This window comes from Trifolium pratense, linkage group LG2 (assembly GCF_020283565.1).
Source record: "Trifolium pratense cultivar HEN17-A07 linkage group LG2, ARS_RC_1.1, whole genome shotgun sequence".
Lineage (NCBI taxonomy): Eukaryota > Viridiplantae > Streptophyta > Magnoliopsida > Fabales > Fabaceae > Trifolium > Trifolium pratense.
Window position 1 is genome coordinate 24,374,056 of NC_060060.1, and position 21,517 is coordinate 24,395,572.

The 21,517-nt window shown below is 31.9% G+C and overlaps 2 protein-coding genes and 1 non-coding gene across 3 annotated transcripts; 2 read left to right on the top strand and 1 right to left on the bottom strand.

Annotated features, from left to right (window-relative positions):
• Positions 1-479: 479 nt before the first annotated feature.
• Positions 480-6,845, top strand: LOC123905075 (isopentenyl phosphate kinase). The gene is made up of 12 exons (XM_045954702.1): positions 480-621; positions 1,192-1,416; positions 2,292-2,389; positions 3,017-3,059; positions 4,085-4,146; positions 4,242-4,298; positions 4,744-4,779; positions 4,857-4,934; positions 5,216-5,282; positions 5,361-5,414; positions 6,338-6,441; positions 6,522-6,845. Exons 1-12 carry the CDS (start codon positions 558-560, stop codon positions 6,615-6,617), a joined length of 984 nt encoding a protein of 327 aa, XP_045810658.1. The 5' UTR covers positions 480-557; the 3' UTR covers positions 6,618-6,845.
• Positions 6,846-7,498: 653 nt separating this feature from the next.
• On the bottom strand, positions 7,499-20,644 carry LOC123904435 (mitotic checkpoint protein BUB3.3-like). The gene is made up of 14 exons (XM_045954103.1): positions 20,492-20,644; positions 20,265-20,398; positions 19,277-19,359; positions 18,831-19,082; positions 18,274-18,346; positions 17,429-17,509; positions 17,261-17,342; positions 17,070-17,170; positions 16,642-16,697; positions 9,829-9,956; positions 9,530-9,652; positions 9,375-9,431; positions 8,593-8,667; positions 7,499-7,873 (listed from the first exon to the last, which is right to left on the bottom strand). Exons 1-14 carry the CDS (start codon positions 20,603-20,605, stop codon positions 7,772-7,774), a joined length of 1,461 nt encoding a protein of 486 aa, XP_045810059.1. The 5' UTR covers positions 20,606-20,644; the 3' UTR covers positions 7,499-7,771.
• Positions 20,645-20,766: 122 nt separating this feature from the next.
• TRNAW-CCA lies at positions 20,767-20,838 on the top strand. Its single transcript has one exon. It is a non-coding gene; the product is annotated as a tRNA-Trp (tRNA).
• Positions 20,839-21,517: the final 679 nt, after the last annotated feature.

A 21,517-nucleotide genomic window follows, 5' to 3' on the forward strand; every position in this document is an offset into this window, starting at 1 on the left:
ATATTCTCAAAAAGTTAATATAAATGAAATTTAATAAAACTTTTGCAAAAAATACAATAAAATAATTTAATAAAACTTTTTAAAATATTCATAAGTCCTACAAAAACATGAATAATTTAGTGGTATATTTAATTTTATTTTTATATTAGCCAGGAACATATGAACTCTAAAAAAACATGCGAGATCAGAATTGCAGGTGCAATAATAATAATAATAATAATAATAATAATAATAATAATAATAATAATAATAATAATAAACAAATTAACAACTTGTGATTAATTAATTAATGGAAAATGCTAAACAGTGCTCCCGGGCACTGATTAAGCATGTTAAAATAAAAATTCTGTCTCGAAATACGTGCATTCAATGTCTCAAAAGTACAAAAAGTTATTTTTTCAATATAAATTTTATTTTTTATTTCCTTTTTAAGTATGCTTAACAAGTGTCCGGGACACTGTTTAGCATGACCCTTAATTAATTAACTAAAGTAACACAAATCAAATGAACAATTTTAAGTGTTGATTCTTCTTTTGACTCTTCACTTTCCGCTGAACATGAATCAGAAGAATCAAACACAAACTCCCTTCACTCAACCTATCCGCTGTATTGTAAAACTGGGTATCACTCTCTCTCTCTGCTTTTGCTTCTTATTGTTTGTTTTGAATCATTTTTTCCAAAGATTGTTACTTTACAATGTTGATAGTCTATAGCATCTCAAATTAAGCACTTTTATTTTTTTTGGATATATAAGCATCTGGAGTGTCTTGTTTTTCTGCTTTTGTTAATGATTAAATGACCCTAAAAGACTATGTTATGTAGAGTTTGAGTAATTTATTATAGTTGGAATGTTTAACCTATGAAGCACAAATGCAAAGACGTAGACACCGCTAATAATTTGAGAAAATAGAAGTGATCGTATGTAATCACATGTATCAGTGTCATGTTAGTGACATGTTAGACACTCAATGTCCGTGCTATATAGACATACTACTCCAGCTTTAATTATAAGCAAAAGTCAATTTTCAAATTTATTAGATAACTGATGTATCTGGCTTATCAATAATTCAATGAATCTGAAAAGTGAACTTTTGCTTATAATTAAAAGGCCGGAGGGAGCGGTGGTTAACTATGAGGACTTCTTTTTTTCCTATTAGTGAAAAAGTAAAATTATTTTGATTGGATATTCAGGAGGTGCTGCAATTACTTGCAAAAATGAGTTAGAGAAGATAAATGAGGAGATTCTTCACAGGGTTTCAGAACAGCTTAGACAAGCAATGATTACGTCTTCTGAGAAGCCTCCTGGGATGGATTGGAGCAAGAGACCTGGTGATTCAGAAATTTGTTGTAATCCAGACGAATTTGGAGATGATTCTGTGACGGAATGTAGCCGTTTCATTGTTGTTCATGGAGCAGGTTCCTCGGTTTTTTTTCCTCTTTGAGTTAAACAGTTTTGTTCGATTAATGAAAATATTAGTGAACTTTCTGTGCTTATATTGATATATCTTGTAGAAAGAGTAATAACTGTTAGAGATACGAGTATATTTATACATAATGTGGTCAAGGGGGTGTCTAGGTAAAGAGCTTACTTATGTGTTTATTCAATAAGAACTTATCATAGAGTTTGAGAATAAACTGTTTCTACAATTAAAAAAAAAAAACTACCATTAAATATAGGATAATTACACATGAATGAAAGACAAACGGACAACAAGTTGCGCCGCTAACCCTTTTTGAAGGCAAAACCAATCCTCTTAAAAACAACATTCATAGCCCTAGGAGACACAACATTTCTACAATTGAATACAAAATCAGGGTAAACTCAACATCCAAGTCATTAATTCATGATAAGTTGTTTTTGTAAGCCATACAGGAGAGTTTATGAAAATATGTTGAAAATAACTTATGGGCATATCATAAGTCAATTTTATAAGTTCTTCCAAATATTTATGTAAGTGTTAATGTCATAAGATAAGTTCAATAAGCTCTTCTGTATGCCCCTCCTTCAATGATAATCAATGGCATCAGTTTTGTCCTTCAACTTGCAGGACAATTGGATGTTATTTTAAGGATGGATTTGATGGAAAAATTGATATTACAGCTTTAGAGAATCAAAATGGTCATTTACCCTTTGATGGATGAAGTTAACAATAGAATAGAACTGTTTAGTTTTTATATTTGAAGTGCTTCACAATTTGGATTGTGATTTGACTTGACAACCTTGCTTTTCATTATATGTGATGTTTTAATGATAAACAACTAGTTCATATTAGTCTCTGTGGTGCTCTCAGGTTCTTTTGGGCATTTCCAAGCTAGCAAATCTGGTGTTCACAAGGGACAGCTAAATAAACCTCTCGTCAAGGGCGGATTTGTTGCTACGCGAATATCTGTAAGTAATCGTTGGCAATTTTATAAGATCTCTCGACTGTTGTAATTGTGGAATTTTTAAAGGCCAGTGTGACATTTTGACTATTATATCAGTGCATCTTCCAACTAGGAGCTAATTGCTTTTTCAAAACTCAAGTCAATACTAATCAAAGCTTATTCTTCAATTTCATGATGAAACTTTACAAAAATGTTCACTTTGTCATAATATTTTTTTTATCACTTTTATTCTCACTTTATTTAGTTTCCAAAGTTTTGTACAGAAAATAGTAAAACAAATATTTTGTGACTAGAATAATTTTAGAAATGCTTCATCATCAATGTCATAAGCCAAAAGGGTAGTGCCATAGTATCGTTTAGGGGTGGAGAATTTGACTTTGAAACTGACTCTCAAAGTTTACATTGTACTCAAAGAGTGAAGTATCAATCAAGGATTTTGAGTGAAGTATCAAAGAGTGATGATTGGTTGGTGTATTCTATGTTTTTTGACTCAGATTTTATGATTCTTAAACAATCTACAGATCCTGTTTTGTCCTAACCACAAAAAAATATGAAAAATTGCTTTTATACAAATTACTTTCAGAATGAGGATCTCCTCCATGCTTATCATTCCAGTTAATTCCAATTTCAGGTAACCACTCTCAATCTTGAAATCGTTAGAGCACTAGCCAGAGGTAGTTTCATAACTATTGCAATCTTTGCTATATACATGCACAAATTTTCCTGTTGGAACAAAACATTGGTTATTTAATCTGTTGATATCATGGTGTAGTTTTTTTTTTTTTTTTGAGAAAGATATCATGGTGTAGTTTGGTCATAAGTAATTTACAGAATGTTATCATTGGTATCACCATTACTACATCTACCGTTTTCTGTCACATCAAGGTTTGTCTCATGTGGTTCTTATCTATTTCCTAGTCTTCAAAGCGTTGTCTATCACGGATCGTAAAAAATAGTGTTTGTTCAAATTCCACGACGATGCAGTGCTATAGTGCTTTTATAACTGCTATTTGACAACACTTGTACTAAATTGCATATCGCAAACAATAGTGGTTTTAACAAATTCTGCTATTCTATAGCACCGCTATTTGACAGCGCTGAGTCTTTTGCTAATTTTTATCACTATTTTGAGTTTTTACTATTTGAGGGGTGCTTCTGATAATTTATTAACATGACACTCTCCTCTCCTTACCTTTCTGTTTGAGGCATTCATTTAGTTTTTACTATTTGAGGGGTGCTTCTGGTAATTTATCAACATGAAACTATTGGAAGTGAGACATTCATTTTTTTTCAATCTGTGTTAATATTAGCTTGAAAGAAAACCTGAAGGTGAAGAAAAATGAACCAGTCAAAGTAAAATCAATTATTTTGAAAATTATTTGTTTTTACTCTTTAGAACTTCTTTTGGCTGTTTTAATCAATAGAAAACACTGTGTGCCATTAAAAAAAAAAATCAATAGAAAACACCAAAAAATAATCCATCAAAACTGGAGGGGATTCAGTGACATATCCCTTTTCATATTGGAATGAGGATTTTATCTGTAACTTTTGTGTAAGCTATGTATTGCATTTATAAACACTGTCATTCCGCTGAAACTTAATACTTGTAGCTATCTGTTTTATTTCACCCTTTTTTGGCTACAAAATCTTAACAGAAAGTATTGAAATTCAATCTAAATAGATTTGTTCCTTTTTGCAGAGGGCATTCCTTCGATTGGAATGTCACCTTTCTCATGTGGATGGATCACCAGTGAAAGACGTGTTAGTATACTCTCAACTGAATATAGTCTTGTTTTGTCTTCCTTTTCAGATAAAGTTACTACTTACTATTCTAAGTTCATATTCAACATGTGCAGGTATCTTCAGTCGATTTGTCTCCCGTGGCTAAGGCTATTGATTCTGGTTTTACACCTGTAAGATTCAATTCTCAATTTATATCAATTCTTTGAAACTTTTTAATAAATTTCTACCACTCTTCTAACCTTTCCTTATTGAACCGTACAAATCTCTAGTGTGTATCTTTTTCGACATGAATCTCGTCTTTAATCCTGATGAATTATGATGAATCTCGATTCACTATGATGAATTCTGATTAATTCTAATGAATCACTACCTAAACATAGTATAGCTAAACCACTTGTTTTTGTCAACTTTGTATAACCAACCGCTTTTCTTTCATCATTTGATTAATGATTCATAATAAGGTTCAAATATCTTCCGATTCCTGATATAATTCTAGATATGATAATCATGATGCACTTTCGTTTCTTCCCCTATGAACCTTACTTTGAAGGTTCATATTTTTGTAATTGTTTTTCTTCAATTGGAATGATGTAGGTTTGGTTGCAATTTGTCTAGGTCCTGCATGGAGATGCAGTGCTTGATGAGATTCAGGTACAAACTCTATTAAATTTTATTGTTCATTAATTATAAAATTAGTAATTTTTGCATTAATATATTTTTATATTCAGGGATGCACTATTTTAAGCGGAGATGTCATCATAAGTCATCTGGCCGCATACTCAAAGCCTAAATACGTTGTTTTCTTGGTATCCTTCAACTTTTATTCTTTAATTTCTTGAAACCAGTGTTGTCAATCACGGATTGCAGAGAATAGTAGTTTGTTCAAATTCCGCTGCGCCATAGTGCTATATCGTTACTATTTGACAATTCATTGTACTAAATAGCATATCATGGAACAGAAGTTATTTATGCAAAATCACAAATTTGAATTATTAGACCAAAGTAGTTGAAACAAAATCTATCACAACTTACATATCTCAAATATTAGATGTTATATTGAATGTTTTCCATTAATCATGAATGAAAGACAGATGTATACGGAGTATATGATCGCCCGCCAACAGAACCTGACGCAATACTCTTAAAGGAGATTGGTGAGCACTTGTTGTTAACTTTACCATACATATGGCCTATTCCATTCTCTTCATATAACAGGTTTTTCGGCTCTGCAGCTGTTGCTGAAGACGGAAGCTGGTCAGTCATAAAACCAAAGTTGCAGAACTCAAGTAAGCAAACTTAGAGTCAGTTTAGATTAACTTTTTCGGAAGCGCTTATAGTTGTAAGAAATTAAATATTGAATGTATCTTTTAATGACTGAGTTTTCTGAATTACAATTTCTTTTATAAGTTGAAATTAGTTTCTGTATCATAACTTTCTTAGAAGCTTTCTCATTAGTTTCTCTGCAGATATCCATAACCTTATAACAACTTTTAAGCTATGTAACTAAAGGTAAAATACAGTCAATTTTTTTATATAAGCTATAAGCTACTTTCATAAGCTATCACTTACCCTATAAGTGCTTATGTATAAGCTATATAATAACTAAAGGTAAAATAAAGGCAATTTTTTTCATATAAGCTATAAGCTGCTTTCATAAGATATCGTGGAAAGCTTATTGAAATAAGCTGAAAACAGTTTATGGACATGTTTCCGTAAGCTCTCTCAAAGAGTCAAACTGTCTCACTAGACACAAGTCTTTATGCAAGTAGATAAGCTCAAATAAGTCAAACCCTAATAGGCCCTAAGTGATGAATTACAAACTAATTTTAACTTTAAAGCTCCTATAAGCTAGAAGTTAATCTAACCTTAGACAACATAGTTCTCAATGAAAAATATGTGGATGGGTGATCATATTTTTGAACTTTGGTTATACTGGAATGGAGTGTGAATCTATTATAACTCGGTAGCATGAAACATAGCAGAAGCTCAACAAATAGGTTTGAGCAATCTTGTTTTCACTCATGAATCATAACTTGCCACAGTAGCATGCCAATTCACCACGAATAGGAACATATATTTTCTTATATTTTTACATTAGCATTTTGACTTTTTGTATGCTAAGTGACTAACTTAACGCTAATGCTTCCATTGGATACGTGATTTGAATGTACAAAATATATTTTTCTGGCTATGTGGTTGTTATCTACAGTTGAGCTAACTGTTGCTGCCCATGATACAACTGGTGGAATGAAAACAAAGATCTCAGAAGCTGCAATGATAGCAAAGCTTGGAATTGATGTCTACATTGTAAAAGTAATATTTGTTTGTTATGTTTCATATGTTTTTCTTATATCTTAGAGCTCGTAATATTGAAACATGTAGCTGCGTTTCAGGCGGCAACAAGCCACTCATTAAAGGCCTTGAATGGAGATCTTAGAAACAGCATCCCGGATGACTGGCTTGGAACAGTCGTTCGATCATCAAGATAATTGTAACCGAATCTTCTGCACAAGTCTCAATCATCATGAGGAAGTAATGATTTTAGACGCGAGAAATTGAGAGTTAATTGTACCAACAATTTCACTTTTGTTATGACAACCAGAAAAAACTCACCAACCATTTGGCATATTACAGTGATGTTCTGCATATAATAAAGCTTGATGTACAATTGTTCTGTATGCTTTTCTTTATAAAGTTTATTTTGAATGTGTTTGTTATTTTGGCAACTTTGACATTTATAGTTCTTCTACTTTGTAATTTTCTATTGGAGCTACTTTTAGGGACTGATTGGCTGTCATTGATGTTGTCTCTTTTATAATTTATTTACAAGAATGTTACATTATCTTGTTTTGAACATTTTGTACAGAAAATGAGGAAGTAAAAAAGATAATTTTCTATTGAACTTAAAAAAAAGTGGAAACAATTGGTTCAAATGTTATGAGATTTGGACTCCTTAAGCAAGTGATCATAGGTTTGATGTCTGACTCTTGCGTATAAAGAAAATTCGATTGAGATAGGAGAATTCACCTTATGTATCAACAAGTTCTCCGGCAAAGATTAATCATCATTAAACAGTGGTGAAAACTTCTTACTGATAACACAGTAACTCAAAAACAAAATAGTGAAAACAAAATATTGTTGTATGTAAAATTGAAAGCATTTTTTGTTTTTGCAATAACATTAGAATCACACTTCAAATCAAGTGTTTGGCTTATGCTTAGGTCAGCCCTGCAATTGGCTGCTCCATAACGTCGACTGCAAAGAATCTAAATCTAGTTTACACTTAAGATTATAGAAATTCAGAAAACTATGAAGGGAATAGAGTTTTCTTTTCCCCTTACTATGAAAAATATCACATTGAAGAGAAATATAATAGAAACGTTAGAGGGTCTTATAGATAAGCTTATAATTAAGTGTTACAAACCAGTAGCCAATATAACTTCTTCACAAACATACAACAGTCTTGATGGCTCCAATATTGATCTAAGATCACAAAAATATAAGTGATCAAAGAATCAATAAAGTCAACCAATTACCATATCTTGTAAGAATTTCACAAACTTAGATTGATCTTTTTACACAACAAACACACACAAATATTAAATATATATCATTTCGATTCCAAGAAGCATTCATGGATTTATTACTTTGGACCAATGTCCTTAAGGCCACAAATCTGCTCCTCACCCATGGCAGACATGACAGACACAATCAGATCTTTACCCTCACCAAATCCATCCTTGATCTGCATCACAAAATTTTGAAATAAGTACAAGATGGTGCAAATTATAAAAGTCAACAATCTCGTGCCGATTTTCATTACTAAGGTCATGTTTGGATGAACAACTTCATCAGGTGTTTATAGCGTAAAGCGTCTATTATATTAGTGCTTATGTATAAGATATTTCTATAACAAAAGATAAAATGAAATCAAATTGTTTTCATAAAGTATATTGGAAGGCTTATGGAAATAAGCTAGAAACGGTTTATGGACATTCCATAAGCTATTTCCATAAACTCTCCAAAAGAGTCACGCAAATGCTAAAGTCAGTAGATAAGTTCAAATAAATCGATCCAAATAAACCTAAGTTAAATTGGAGACAAGTTAACAAATTGCAAGCTCGTGTTTGACTTGAATGAACTTCATTTTGCAAAAGCATCCCTCCCCTTACTTCCATAAGGACAAGAGAATTTTTGTTTGGAGGCTCTCAACCGAAAACCAAACATGCAATGTTGGTAGAAAACATGGCTGAGAAGGGGCAAGGAGAGAAAGATGCATGGAAAGTAATATTGATATTGATAAAATGAGAAAGAGCGTTTACATGAAGCTATTACACGGCTTACCTTCAGATCAAGATAGTAACTAACTGATAACAAACTATTAACTAATTACATCTCTAATGAATTTCACACAACTATTCAACACAACAAGCAAAAGCTGTCGAGATTATCAAACAAACTAACCTGCGAAAGCAGAGCTTCATCGGTTGGAAGCTTAAGGTCATCCTTAGTACCACCACTCTCAGTCAGCAGACTCACCTAAATATATTAAATGAAAAATATCCTTAGTTCACCTTTAAGAAATGAGTCACACTCACACTACCCTTAGTTCAAGGGACATGATAACAAATTATTGACCAACTAATTAACCATTTAAAAATGATTAACTACATACTCATTAACCATTTATCTTACTACTTTAACCTTTGTTCAAAAAATTTCTTAGGAAGCTGACCAAAAATAATCTCTTTTGAAGTTAAAAACAAACTAATCAAAACATGCACTTAAACAGAAAAAGAAAAAGCTTAAGACTTTAGAGTACCTACCCTTAAAGTCATTAATTAAGAAAACAAAAGTTAAACATATATAACACATACTATTTTTCAAGTAGTTAACACTGTAAGCCATATCCTTAACACAATTATTAACAAAACTCCGAGGAAAATTATGCAAATTACCATTTATATAGCCAAAATAGCTATATCAATCAATATCCATAGATTTAGATCATAAACCAGTGTTGTCAATCGCAGATCACAGAAAGCAGCGATCTAGTCAAAATCCGTTACACCGCTATTTGACAACAATTTGTACCAAATAGCATATCACATAACAATAGTGATTTATTCAAATTCCGCTAGACTATCTATGACGCCGCTATTTGATATTACTATTATAATTAAACCCCCTTTATGACAATAAAAAAAAATTAATGATCAAGCAAGCAAGTTTGTGAGTAATCTTACAAATCCATCCTCTGAGATATCAATGAGCTGATAATCAGTACGATTAACATGAGGAACCTGTTGTAACCACAAACAAACACACCTTAGTTAATCAATTAATTAAAAATATAATCCAAATCCAAAAGATAATCTCATATTAAAAATGAAAATCATACATCACAGTTATGAGAAGAAGGAACAATATCTTCAAGTTTTTTGCCAGTGAAGATATCAATACCAACAAAGTGACACTTAGCATGTCCATGTTTTCCAGTTTTAGAAGTTGAAACTTCAACTACCTGTGTCCAACCAACACAAACAAACAAAGCCCACAAAACATAAAAATCATTAAAAATCAAAACTTTAACTTTGTTATGCACAAAATTCATATGGGGTTTGATAAAAATTCAATCTTTTTGAAAAGTCAACACAAGATGGTGCAAGTAAAATTGATCAAAAATAATAAAAATGAAACCTTGCAGGGTCTGTTTTTGATGACAATGTGACCATTTTTGCGAATGGTTCCAGCTTGTTGTGGATATGTCTTTGAAGCACCAGCATCAGCTTTGGACTCAAAATGGTGTTCCTCGTCTGACATGTTTTTTCACTTCTTTTTGTTCTTTCAGTTTCACACGCAGTGTGTGTAATGTAATCATCATGTTTCATTTTTCTCGGTTTCTTTTATACACATATACTAGTGGTATCTTTTTCTTTTCTTTTTTTGGTAAAATTCTTTATTCCCACTATATTTTTTTGGTGATAATTATTCAATCCCACATCCAATCAAAATCATTAGGTTTATCTTTTTATTATTCTCTCAATTCTTAAAAAGTAATTAATAAAAATTATTTTTTGGTCAAGATTAATAAAACTTTTTTATTCTCTACTATCTACTAGAGGTGGTGTTTGAGGTTTGTTGGAATTTTAACCACGTCCAAATTATTTATTGAAGTTCATTTTTTCAAATTATTTAGTTATAAGGTCAAATTCATATGATTAATGTATCATCACTAAAATAAAATGCAATAGTTACTAAGACAAAATTTACTTTAGTGTGCAATTATAATTTTAGCGTTTTTTTTTTTATGATAAAAAAATTGTATTAATAAGGAGTACAAGGAAGTACTCAATTCTTACAATATAAAAGATAAACTAAAAAGTCTCAAATGCTTTGTAAACAAGAAGAGGATTAATACACTAATTGGGATACGAGTATTCTGAATTACGCCCGTTCTACTAATAAATCAAAGCCAAGAAATAAATTTAATTTAGTCGAGCACACAAAAGAAATCAGCAATATCACCTCTAAACAAAATATTGTTTCTCATGCGTCATAAACACCAAGTTGTCTCCAACCAAATAAAATGTCTCACATTCATTCATTGGATTTAACAGGAGAACCAAATAACATAAAATGTCTCCAGCCCCCTTCTTGATTGGTTGAAACAAAACTGGTTGAGAGATGGCCTGACTAAGTGTTTATATACTAGAGACAATCCTCATCTTACAAGCCGGTTTTGTAAGGATGGGTTAGACCCAATATTCATTTCTAAGATGATATCAGAGCCTCTCCACGATCCGTTGGGCCACCTGTTATCAGGTTTTCGTTATCGGGCCACCTACCGTTTATATCCACGCACCAAGCCCAATAATGCTGGGCGTGAGGGGGTGTGTTAAGAGTCCCACATCGGTTGAGAGATGGCCTGACTAAGTGTTTATATACTAGAGGCAATCCTCACCTTACAAATCGGTTTTGTAAGGATGAGTTAGACTCAATATTCATTTCTAAGATTCAAAGCCAAAACCACTAGACAAACCCACGTGGGTTTTATTTATTTATTTACTTTTTAATAATAAGTGAAGCGTAAAAGGGGTCTTGTTTGTCGGCATATGTGATCTTTTTTTTTTAATAAAATTTAATAAAAAATAACTTTTTGCTAATAAGCAGTATAAAGTTAGGATTTTAATCCTAGTAAGCTTAGTTTAGATGGTAGGGATATCACATTATACATACAGAATCGGGGTTGAACCCTCGACACTCCAATTATTTATTTTTAAGGTGAAATTTTTAATCGATAGACTACTTGACAAAAAAAAACTTTGGATTTAGTTTTTTTTTTATTAAATGAAAGTATTTTCCATGTAAAAATATTTTTTCTTTTCCGTATAAACCTATAAATATATCGCACCAAATTCCACAATACAAAAACACAAAAAATATATCATACCGTAGTTATTTTATTTGTAAAAAAATTCATATAAATTATTTTCTAAAAAGAAAACAAGAAAGAAAAATATTACTCCGTATAGGGTACGTAGCATTGAAAAATACTACTCCCTCCGTCCCAATTTTTTTGTTCTTTTACGTTTTTAATTTTGTCCCAAATCTTTAGTCATTTTAAGAAATCAATGCATAATTAGTGATACTTTATCATTTGTACCCTTACTAAAGCTAAAACATTAATTAAATATATTTTCTATTTTTTAATAAAATAAAAGTAAAATTGACTTAACTTATCAATCATTATTATTTCTTAATTTCCGAACAAAATTTTAAAATGACTAAAATTTTGGGACCGATGAAATATTAAAGATTGAGTTAAACATGTCTCCTTGAACTTTTTTTTTAGTAATGTTGTTGAATGACTCTTTTATATTCTTTGTGATGGAGTGCAGCTTTGAGTCTGCGTTCTTAAAACGCTACAACCACAAACCACCACGTGGGACTGCTGTCGGAGAAACAGATTTCCATAGATTCTTTTCTTAGCTCCATTTTTTTAAGAAGTCAAATAAAAACATTAAAATTGACACAAGAAGATATACACCTCTAATCCTTAATATAATAAGTGAATTTTTAATTTATTTAAAAAGTGAATTTCTTTTTATACTAACAACTTGGGAGAGTAATTAAAAAGAAATTATAAAGAGTTGAATTCAAATTGGATCATAAGTAGAGGCAACATACATTTTAAAAGAAGGAAGATTTATAAGGAATCTATAGCCATGCCACAAAAGATTTTTTTCTCCCTGTATCTCCACTTTTTTCCTTTATTTCAGTAATACCCCTGTTTTTTAAAAAATTATCGTAATACTCCTGTTCTCAGGGGCGGAGCCCCTCATGGGCTGGACAGGGCCATGGCCCGCCCCAAGATTTTTATTTTTTTTCATAGGTATATTATTTAGCGGCGGTTTTAAACCTCCACTAAATAGTCTGTTTAGTTTGTTAATTCTCAGTTTGCGGGGGTTTAAATCACCAATTTGGACCACCAGAATTCTTTCACATGTTTCCAATTTGTGGGGGTTTCAAACCCCCTCTATTTGGACGATCCAGAATTCTCCCTTGTAAATTATTAATTCAAATATCCTTCTTAATTTATTTTTTTTAAGCATCCCTTCTAATGTTTTATTGTTTAATATTTATAAAAATTTTAGAATGTGTAATTTATTTTGTGAAAGTATTCAAGTATATTTTTTTGGAGAAAAAATGACTCAAATTTTTATTTAAAATAGAGTTTGTGTATAAAAATTCATGTTTTATCAATCTTTTGTTAAAAAAATTTAAATTTATTTATTGAAAATGGTAATGGTTCACCTATTGACTCTTTTTGAGATATTTATATTAGACACGCCCTCAATATGATATATCTTTTTTTAGTAATTTTTTTTTGCATATTCGATTTATATTCGTAGCGGCCCGCCCCAACTTTTTGGGCTAGCTCCGCCACTGCCTGTTCTGGACAAAAACTGACGATGCTCAGGTGCCTGCACATGGCGGAAATCAGAGTCTCGCCATGCAGGCAAGATGGCGGAATTAAGGGTGACGCCATGTGCAACAGATGGCGGATTTCGCAGTTCTGCCATGTGCATGTGAATGGCGGAATTGCCAGTCATGCCATGCTAGGGAGATGGCGGAATTGACAGTCCTGCCATTGACTGCTGTCGTGCTGCTGCATGGGGAACCAGTTTTGGTTTTTTTTATTCACCTCTCATATCATTCTATAAATATTATACTCTACACTTTCATTTTTCACATACTAACTTCATCTTCTTCACTTTAATTTTGTTCGTTTACTTTTTACACTGACAAAATATTGGTACAAATTGAAGGGTGATTTGGAAGTGCAATTGATGTTTTTCTTTGTTGAAAATGAAAAAGAACCACATCGTTTGTACGCGATCTTAAAAAAAAATTGGTTAAGTTGTTGTTGTATGTGGTTTATTTTTTATATTATGTCATTTTTTTATGTTTTATGTTTGTGTAATTTTATTAATGATGTAATCCTAAATTTACGAATTTTATTTTATTTTCTGATTTCGTATGAATGTGGAAAATAATATGTGTGTTTTATTTTATTATTATTATTTTTTAAAAAAAAATAAATTTTAAAAAGGCCATTTTTGGCCAAAAATGGTAAAAAAAAAAAAAAAAAATTAATGTTGCTGCTATCTCCAACAGACCAAAATGCACGGAAAACAAAGCAGTCAATGGTGTGACTGCAATTTCCGTCATCTGCTGCACATGGCGTCACCCTTAATTCCGCCATCTTGCCTACATGGCGAGACTCTGATTTCCGCCATGTGCAGGCACCTGAGCATCGTCAGTTTTTGTCTAGAACAGGGGTATTACGATAATTTTTTTAAAAACAGGGGTATTACGGAAATAAAGGAAAAATGTGGGGGTACAGGGAGAAAAAAATCGCCACAAAACACCTTGATTTTTGAAGAAAAATAATACAACAATTTCTTTCCACCAAGATCAAAAGCATAAAAGATAGAAATCCGAGAGACACTATTATCCCTTCTCATCACACACGAAAAGACAACAAATAGATACCCAAACAAACGGCTGGATTTGACCACCACCGATGACAATCAAAACTAAAATCTTTCTTCCTAGCTTTAAGCCACCACCAAGAGACCATTTTAATACTACCCATCAGAACTTTATTACATACTCCCTCCGTCCCAAAATATAAGCAAAAATTGGTCAATAAAAGTTGATGTATTTGGTTTAAAATTTAGTCCAGATACATTCACTTTTGTTGACCTCCTTTTGCTTATATTTTGGGACGGAGTAGTACTTGTCATAACTTTAATGTCATGCTTTGCCGGAGACAAGCAAATTTGGTCGCTCACAATACTCTTGCGAGGACGGCCAATTCTTGGACTCGTCGCCAAATATTTGAGAATGCTCCTCCTTACTCCCTCCATCCCAAATCTTTAGTCCTTTTAGTTTTTGTTTTTTTTTTTTTCCTTTTCTTTTCTTACACTTTTTTTTTAATCTTTTCTTACACTATTCAAACTCAGCAAATAGTGTATAACATGGAAAACATAACAAACTTATCCATTTCTTTGTGTTTGTTCGCTGCTACAAACAAGGGTAAGAAACCAAGTAAAGTATAATTGGCATGCACCAAAATCAGTTGATGATACAAACAAGTCTTTTTAAATATATCGCATTCAAATGCCTACCTGAGAGATGATGACTCTGAGAGTGAACATATCAAACTCTGATACTTGCTGCAAAAAATTGAGATATTATCAACCAAACCGTTTTGGTAAATAACATGTACATTGTCGAAATTCTAGTTAGTTATAAAATGTTCTAGCTTACGGACAAAGACAGGACAACAACAGGTTTACAAAGATCCTACACTCGAAAAAGAGATCTTCTTTGCAGAAGACCCTTAAAGACTCCGATAAAAATTGAATTCGAGATGATACCATCATTGAAGGCGACTATCATATAGCATATGCCTATTGCTTATAATAAGCAATTGAAGGCCATACAATCATATGGAACTAAAAACTGTCAACTAACCTTCATCAACTTCAATGATAGATACTGTAAAAAAGTAGCAGAATAACCAATTTTATATACGATGAACCGGAGCATTATAACCAATTTTCAATTTCAAATAGAGAAAATGAATATCGATCAAGTTTATAAAAGTCTTGATTAAACACCATAAAAAAATTTCATCATAAAAATATCTTTTGAAATCTCAATTTAATATACATACCTATTATCTTTGATAGTTTTGCTTTGAACTCTAAGATGATCTAACACTTAACAATTCATTTTAGGAGAAAAACTTATTAACCGTGAACTTATTAGTGAGCAGATTAATTGGGTCGATTAGATATAATGAATATAATTAATTTTATAAATCTATTATTTATCAATATATAAGTCTATTATTAATTTTTAAAATATTGAATATCATATTATTTTATTTAATAAGCAAATATAAATAAAAAATTTAATCAAACCCGTAGTATAATAAATAATTGTAAAGCAAACTTTTTTTTGCTGATGTGGCAGCCTAACAAATCTTCTCTTTTTTCCTTTTTTCTAAACTTAAATTGGTGCTTAATTGTCATCTCTCATACTATTATGATGATGTGTCATCTTTAAAAAAATAAAAAAAAACAATGAATAAATATGACTAATGATATCAACTTAATGGAAAGAATACATAAGGTCAAAAGTTATCTTGCATTGAATCTTCTTTATTTACGAAAATAATTACTACCTATTTGTTTTCATATATTCTAAACTCTCATATAATACATACATATAATACACCAACCTTTCAATTATACTAATCAGTTCATATTGTTAAATTAAGCTAACCTTAACCAATCGTTAGTTGGTTCAGTGATGATTGACACTGAGCAGGGAGGACCACGGTTCGATCCCCCGCAACTGTGATCGGGAGGAAACTGAAACCACTTGATGCCAGAACTGACCCCGAACCAGATTAAACTGGTAGTAAAAAACCAAAAAAATAAAATAAAATTAAGCTAAACTTAAGGAAACAAAATACTATATTTCTCTTGCACATATGATCAACTACAAACAAATACTAAAATAGAATAAAAATGCACATATAGACAACTAGGCCGTGATTTCCTCTACAAAATGGGCTTGGAGAATTAAAATAACTTTGCTCCTTCAATTCTTCAAGTCTTCCCCGTCAAAGTAATCACCCTTTCTCTATTGCCTCTTTGATGGTATTTTTCCTAGACCTTATCAAAGGTCCTTCCAATCTTTTCAAGTCATTCTATGGTACACCTTTATATGCTTTGTCGTCGATCGTCATCAAATCTTCACCCATAAAAAGAAGCAACTTCTTTGAGATTATTATTATAGAACACAAATATCTGAGGTTGAGAATTCCATCTCAGTGGAACAAGTAAATAGCAAAGATTAACAATTTGTGTGGCTATAGTTATACCTTTGGCAAGCATATGATAAATACTTAAGTTTTCCTCCGAGCAGAACTTGATCCGAGATCAATGTTGTCCACTTTATGGATAAACACTTGAGGAGGCTTTACTCTGTAAGTAGCAAAGAGCAAGAGATGCAATAATCAAATGAATAAAATATGAATGGACTCAAAACCAAAATCCCTTGTTTAGTTTCAGCTAGCTTAGTTGTCAAATTTCTTGCTTAACTATTATAGGAAATAATTAAGCCATACATTATGCAACATGGCATTGCTTACTACTAGGAACTAGCATTCAAGCAATGTGTTTCTTGAAAATCAGTAAGATTAAGATGTACTACTAAAGTATAGAATGACAAGAACCAATTTTTAGACATTATGTTCCTAAAAACACAGGGCCAAGAAAAGGTGTGTATTACCGGTGACAAAAAGTAGTAGAAACTTCATGGTTCATGAAAATGAAAAAGTTATAAGAATTACTCACATTTCTTTTGCTTCTTGGTAAGTATAACTTGATGCTACAGCTAGAAGCTGTCCCAAAAGGTTGTAAGATAAGGATGCAACACTATTTGAGTACCTGGGAAACTGAAATTGAGAAAAAATGCAGCAAAGTACTGAGCTTAATATAAACATCATAACAACTAGACACAAGTGCTAAACTTGGTAGGCGAGTACCTCAAGTAGTCTTTTCCTACTACGAGCATCCCATATGGTAGCATATCCTTCATCATCACCAGTGACAAATGCACCAGGCACACTAAACAGATATTATACAAATCAATTTTCAAGCTTTACAATTTATAGTAATTGAAAATGACAACTAAACGATTAGAAGGCACATACAGTGGACTGAACGCAATGTCGTTCACAGATGCCAAATGATGCTGACCATCCTTTAATTTTGGATGACACCGGAATGTATATCTGTCAGAGGTTGATATAGCAAATTTATTAGAACCTGTGGCTGTTGTTAACGAAAATTTGCAAACTCCCAACATAAAACATTTTGATTCATCTTATCAAAAAAAAAAAAAAATTGATTCAAGTCAAACAATAAACTATATGTAAGCAAATGCAATGTGTGGTAGGATAAACAAATTTTTTTAGTTTTGAGAGGATACTTGAACTATAAAACAAAGAATGAATAAAGTAAATATAAAAAGTATTTGACTATTACTTGTAAGAGAAAATCAATCTACGGCCAAAAGGAAAGAAAAAAAATATATATTGATAGATTTGCACCTATGATAAATTAATAATCAATGTAAATGACAAGGTAAACCAGAATGATGCCTACTACTTAGAATTGAGAAGACAACATGGTCTATACTCTACAGGCCGCATAAAACAAACAAAAAACCCTTTATCATGTCTTTAATCCATAACAAAGAACTATTAACAAAACCATGTTTTATATGTCCAATAGGCCGCATCTGTTGTGCATTTGAAAATCATCAACAGCATGAATATACATCATGCAGCTGTTAAACAAAATTGTAGATAGAGTTTTAAAACAAAACGCCTGAGTCAACAAGGTCCTTGATTAGTCTTTCACTAAGTCAGCAAGTCCTTTTGTTGGCAACAACAGAAAAAAGGGAAAGGGGGACGCCAAATGTAATGCACCTAATTATGTTTCAGGAGGAGGGAGAGGGTTGTGTTAAATATGAATACGTGAAATGGAAACACACCCAATGTCATTTAAATTTGATGAACAGGAAACCTGCAATGCAACCCGTCCATCCACTGATCCAACTGCAAATCCTGCAAGAACACCAGACTTAGAAGCTGCCTGAAAGTAACTAAATGATAAGACTATGAAAAAGTTCTCCAAGTGGTTTAGAAAGAAGAAAATAAATTAGTTAACTAGTCAATGTAACTGTATGTTGAGTTTCAACTATCCCAAAAGCTTAAGCTGTTAGGTAAAGCCACGTGAGTGATCTATATTAAATTTCTAATAATATGCCTCCTCTTGCAAGAGCCTTTTATATTTGAACAATGGACAGTAAAATTCAGTTTCTTTTTTGTTAGAAGAATAGGAGCAGTAGCGAACAAACTCTAGACCTCGTGAAACTTAGACATCCAATTTATTGCCCAATATTAGGCTTAAGATAGGTTCTTTAGAATTGACAGTTCACTGGACCTTACTCAACCCCAAAAACTAGATCAATGAGGGGGGCTGCCAAATCTTAATATATGTGAAATCTTAATAGTAACATAAAATAGATTTGATAGCTATAGTACATACCTTCTGCACAAGGTAATGAACTAACACATCTTAATTGTGCACCATTGCAAGGCTCCATTGACAGATTTGGTTTGTCAAATTTGCGTAAATCATAAACCTGGGCAGATGCTCCAATGCCTATGGTAACCTTAAACCCATTGAGAGACATGGAGTCGATCTCTGCATCTAGAGTCATCGACAATGAAAAAGATTTCTTCGTGCGAATGTCCCATGACAATAACTTCTTGTCAAATCCAGAAGTAACTAACAGACCTGCAACAATCAAGGTCATAATATAACTCTACCATCTTTTCTATAATGTGAACTACACCCAACATTATCTCTAATGACCACATTCCCAATCCTATCCCACCCTGTGCGTCCAATCATATTCCAACAATTGAAAAACAATAAAAGTAAAAATTTACAACAGAAACAAATAGAAACAGGTTAGGTAAGTATCTTACATGTTTCATCGGAATATCCAATGCACGTTGCCATGTCATCGTGACTGCCCATTGGATCAATAACTCCAGAATGCATGTCATACCTATAAAATTTTAGCTAAACAAGACTCAAAAACAAGCTAAAGAAAATACAGAAAAAAAACATCATGTTCATATGAAAAAGACAAGTACGACATGTTTTGAAGGACACCACATAATGACAACACGGACATTATCAATGCTAGGTGTCTGGACACTACAACTCAACAACATGGAGTATGACACAATACTTCATATCCCATTGCTCTCACTATTTAAACTACTATGTAGTATTTAGAATCCAATCTTTGTTAAAAAATGAACCTTGTACCATAACAAAACTAGTTTTTTTCCCTCTTTCCTTTAATTTTCAGTAAACAATTTTAATTAACATCAAAATAACAGATTTTCATTATAATTTTAAAAATTAAAATAAAAAGAAACAATACTTTGATGCTTTCATTATATTTTAGCTTAAATGCACTTTTAATCCCACTATTTCACATAAAAAAGATTTATGTCCACCCATTTCAAAAATTCCAGGGTTTTGGTCCTCCAACTTAACACAATGTTGCAATTTTGGTCCAACCCAGATTTTTGGTATTCCTCTTCAGATTCAAAATTGGGGATTTCGAATTAGTCTCTAAATGGATTGTGGACAGCCTCCCTATGAAAACACTCTTCAGATTAGGCATGTCCAGTGTCGAATACACGTCGGTATCTGACACCGACAAATACCAACACACATGATTACATTGAATTGTGTCATCTATCGACGTATGAGTGATATTGCTACATGTATTTGTGTTATTATTGCTAGTTAAATTACATAGATTTGCCCCCTTTCAACAACAAAAATAATAATAATAATAATAATAATAATAATAATAATAATAATAATAATAATAATAATAATAATAATAATAATTAATATCATAATAAATAAACAATAAGAGAAAGAGAATAAAACCTTCTGATGAATCCATCGGAAGCAGCCGCATAAGCAACGGAATCATCATCTGTGAAGCAACAATCAAGAAGAGCAGCTTCTGAAGGAACTTCAACTCTAAGAACCGAAGCATCGACATCATACAAACGAAGATTCTGAAAAACCCTCGTAACAAAATTGATTCATTCAGTAAATTGAAAAAAAAAAACTCCAATTAACAAGAAAAACGAAACAAAAACTAAACTTACAGAATCCCAAGATGAAATCAGAAGATTGTTAGAGTTAGGCGAAAATTGAATTCTGGAAATTGCGTCTCCAATTGGAATCTCCAACGGTAATTGTGAGTTATTATTGGTGTTCATTTTTCTATGCACAACGACGACGACACTGTGAGTCTGTGATTTGAATTTCAACCTTCGCGCTCTGTGTCTCGTCTTTTTATTATCTTTCGTTTTGATGGAAAACGGAAGTTTTTTGCGTATTGAGTATAAGTTTGTTTTCTGCAAGATGGATATCAGCAAGTGGATCCGTGGCGCAATGGTAGCGCGTCTGACTCCAGATCAGAAGGTTGCGTGTTCGATTCACGTCGGGTTCAATTCCCTAAACATCCACATTTTTTCTTATTATTTCGTTGGGTTTTAAATTTATTTTATTTGCCTATTAAAAAAAAAATTATCTTAATTAATCCAAATTAGTGCTTCTAAATACTCCAGTATCAAACATGTTCATGAATCCCTTGCCAAAAAAAAAACATGTTCATGAATCATGATGATTATCAACTCAAAATTATAACTTCATTTGAAATGTACAGTATTAAATAAATGCTAATATTTTATACTTTTAATTTTATTTTCCTTTTGAAATTTAAAAAAGAGTTTAATTTATATGCACCGTCAATGTAATTTTTTTTTACATATGCATCCAATGATGTGTTGTCACGTCATTTAATGAATATGACATATCATGTGTTTTTAAACACCATACATAAATGTGTGTGATGTTGTTAATAATATAGGTGTAACATAAGGGTGTTTAAAGTACATTTTGGAACGGTAACACTCGAACCACTTGATGCCAGAATTGATCCCGAACCAAATTAAACTGATTGTATAAACCCAAAACATAAAAAAAAAACGTACAGTTTAGAACAGTTTTGAAGCTTTATCTCATAAAAAAAATTAATATGTTTTGGTTCGATTTTGGATGATCTACTAAAAAAATCGAACCGGTTTAATTTATCAACATTGTCAAAAAAAAAAACAAAAACATTACAA

Excerpts from the sequence above, each read along its gene's own strand:
- LOC123905075 (XM_045954702.1), top strand. The coding sequence starts at position 558 with ATGAATCAGAAGAATCAAACACAAACTCCCTTCACTCAACCTATCCGC. Across the intron at positions 622-1,191 it reads CCGCTGTATTGTAAAACTGG|GAGGTGCTGCAATTACTTGC; the intron begins GTATCACTCTCT and ends TTGGATATTCAG. Across the intron at positions 2,390-3,016 it reads TTGTTGCTACGCGAATATCT|GTAACCACTCTCAATCTTGA; the intron begins GTAAGTAATCGT and ends TTCCAATTTCAG.
- LOC123904435 (XM_045954103.1), bottom strand. The coding sequence starts at position 20,605 with ATGAACACCAATAATAACTCACAATTACCGTTGGAGATTCCAATTGGA. Across the intron at positions 19,360-20,264 it reads TCCGATGGATTCATCAGAAG|GTATGACATGCATTCTGGAG; the intron begins GTTTTATTCTCT and ends AAAATTTTATAG. Across the intron at positions 17,510-18,273 it reads TCAAATTTAAATGACATTGG|ATATACATTCCGGTGTCATC; the intron begins GTGTGTTTCCAT and ends AACCTCTGACAG.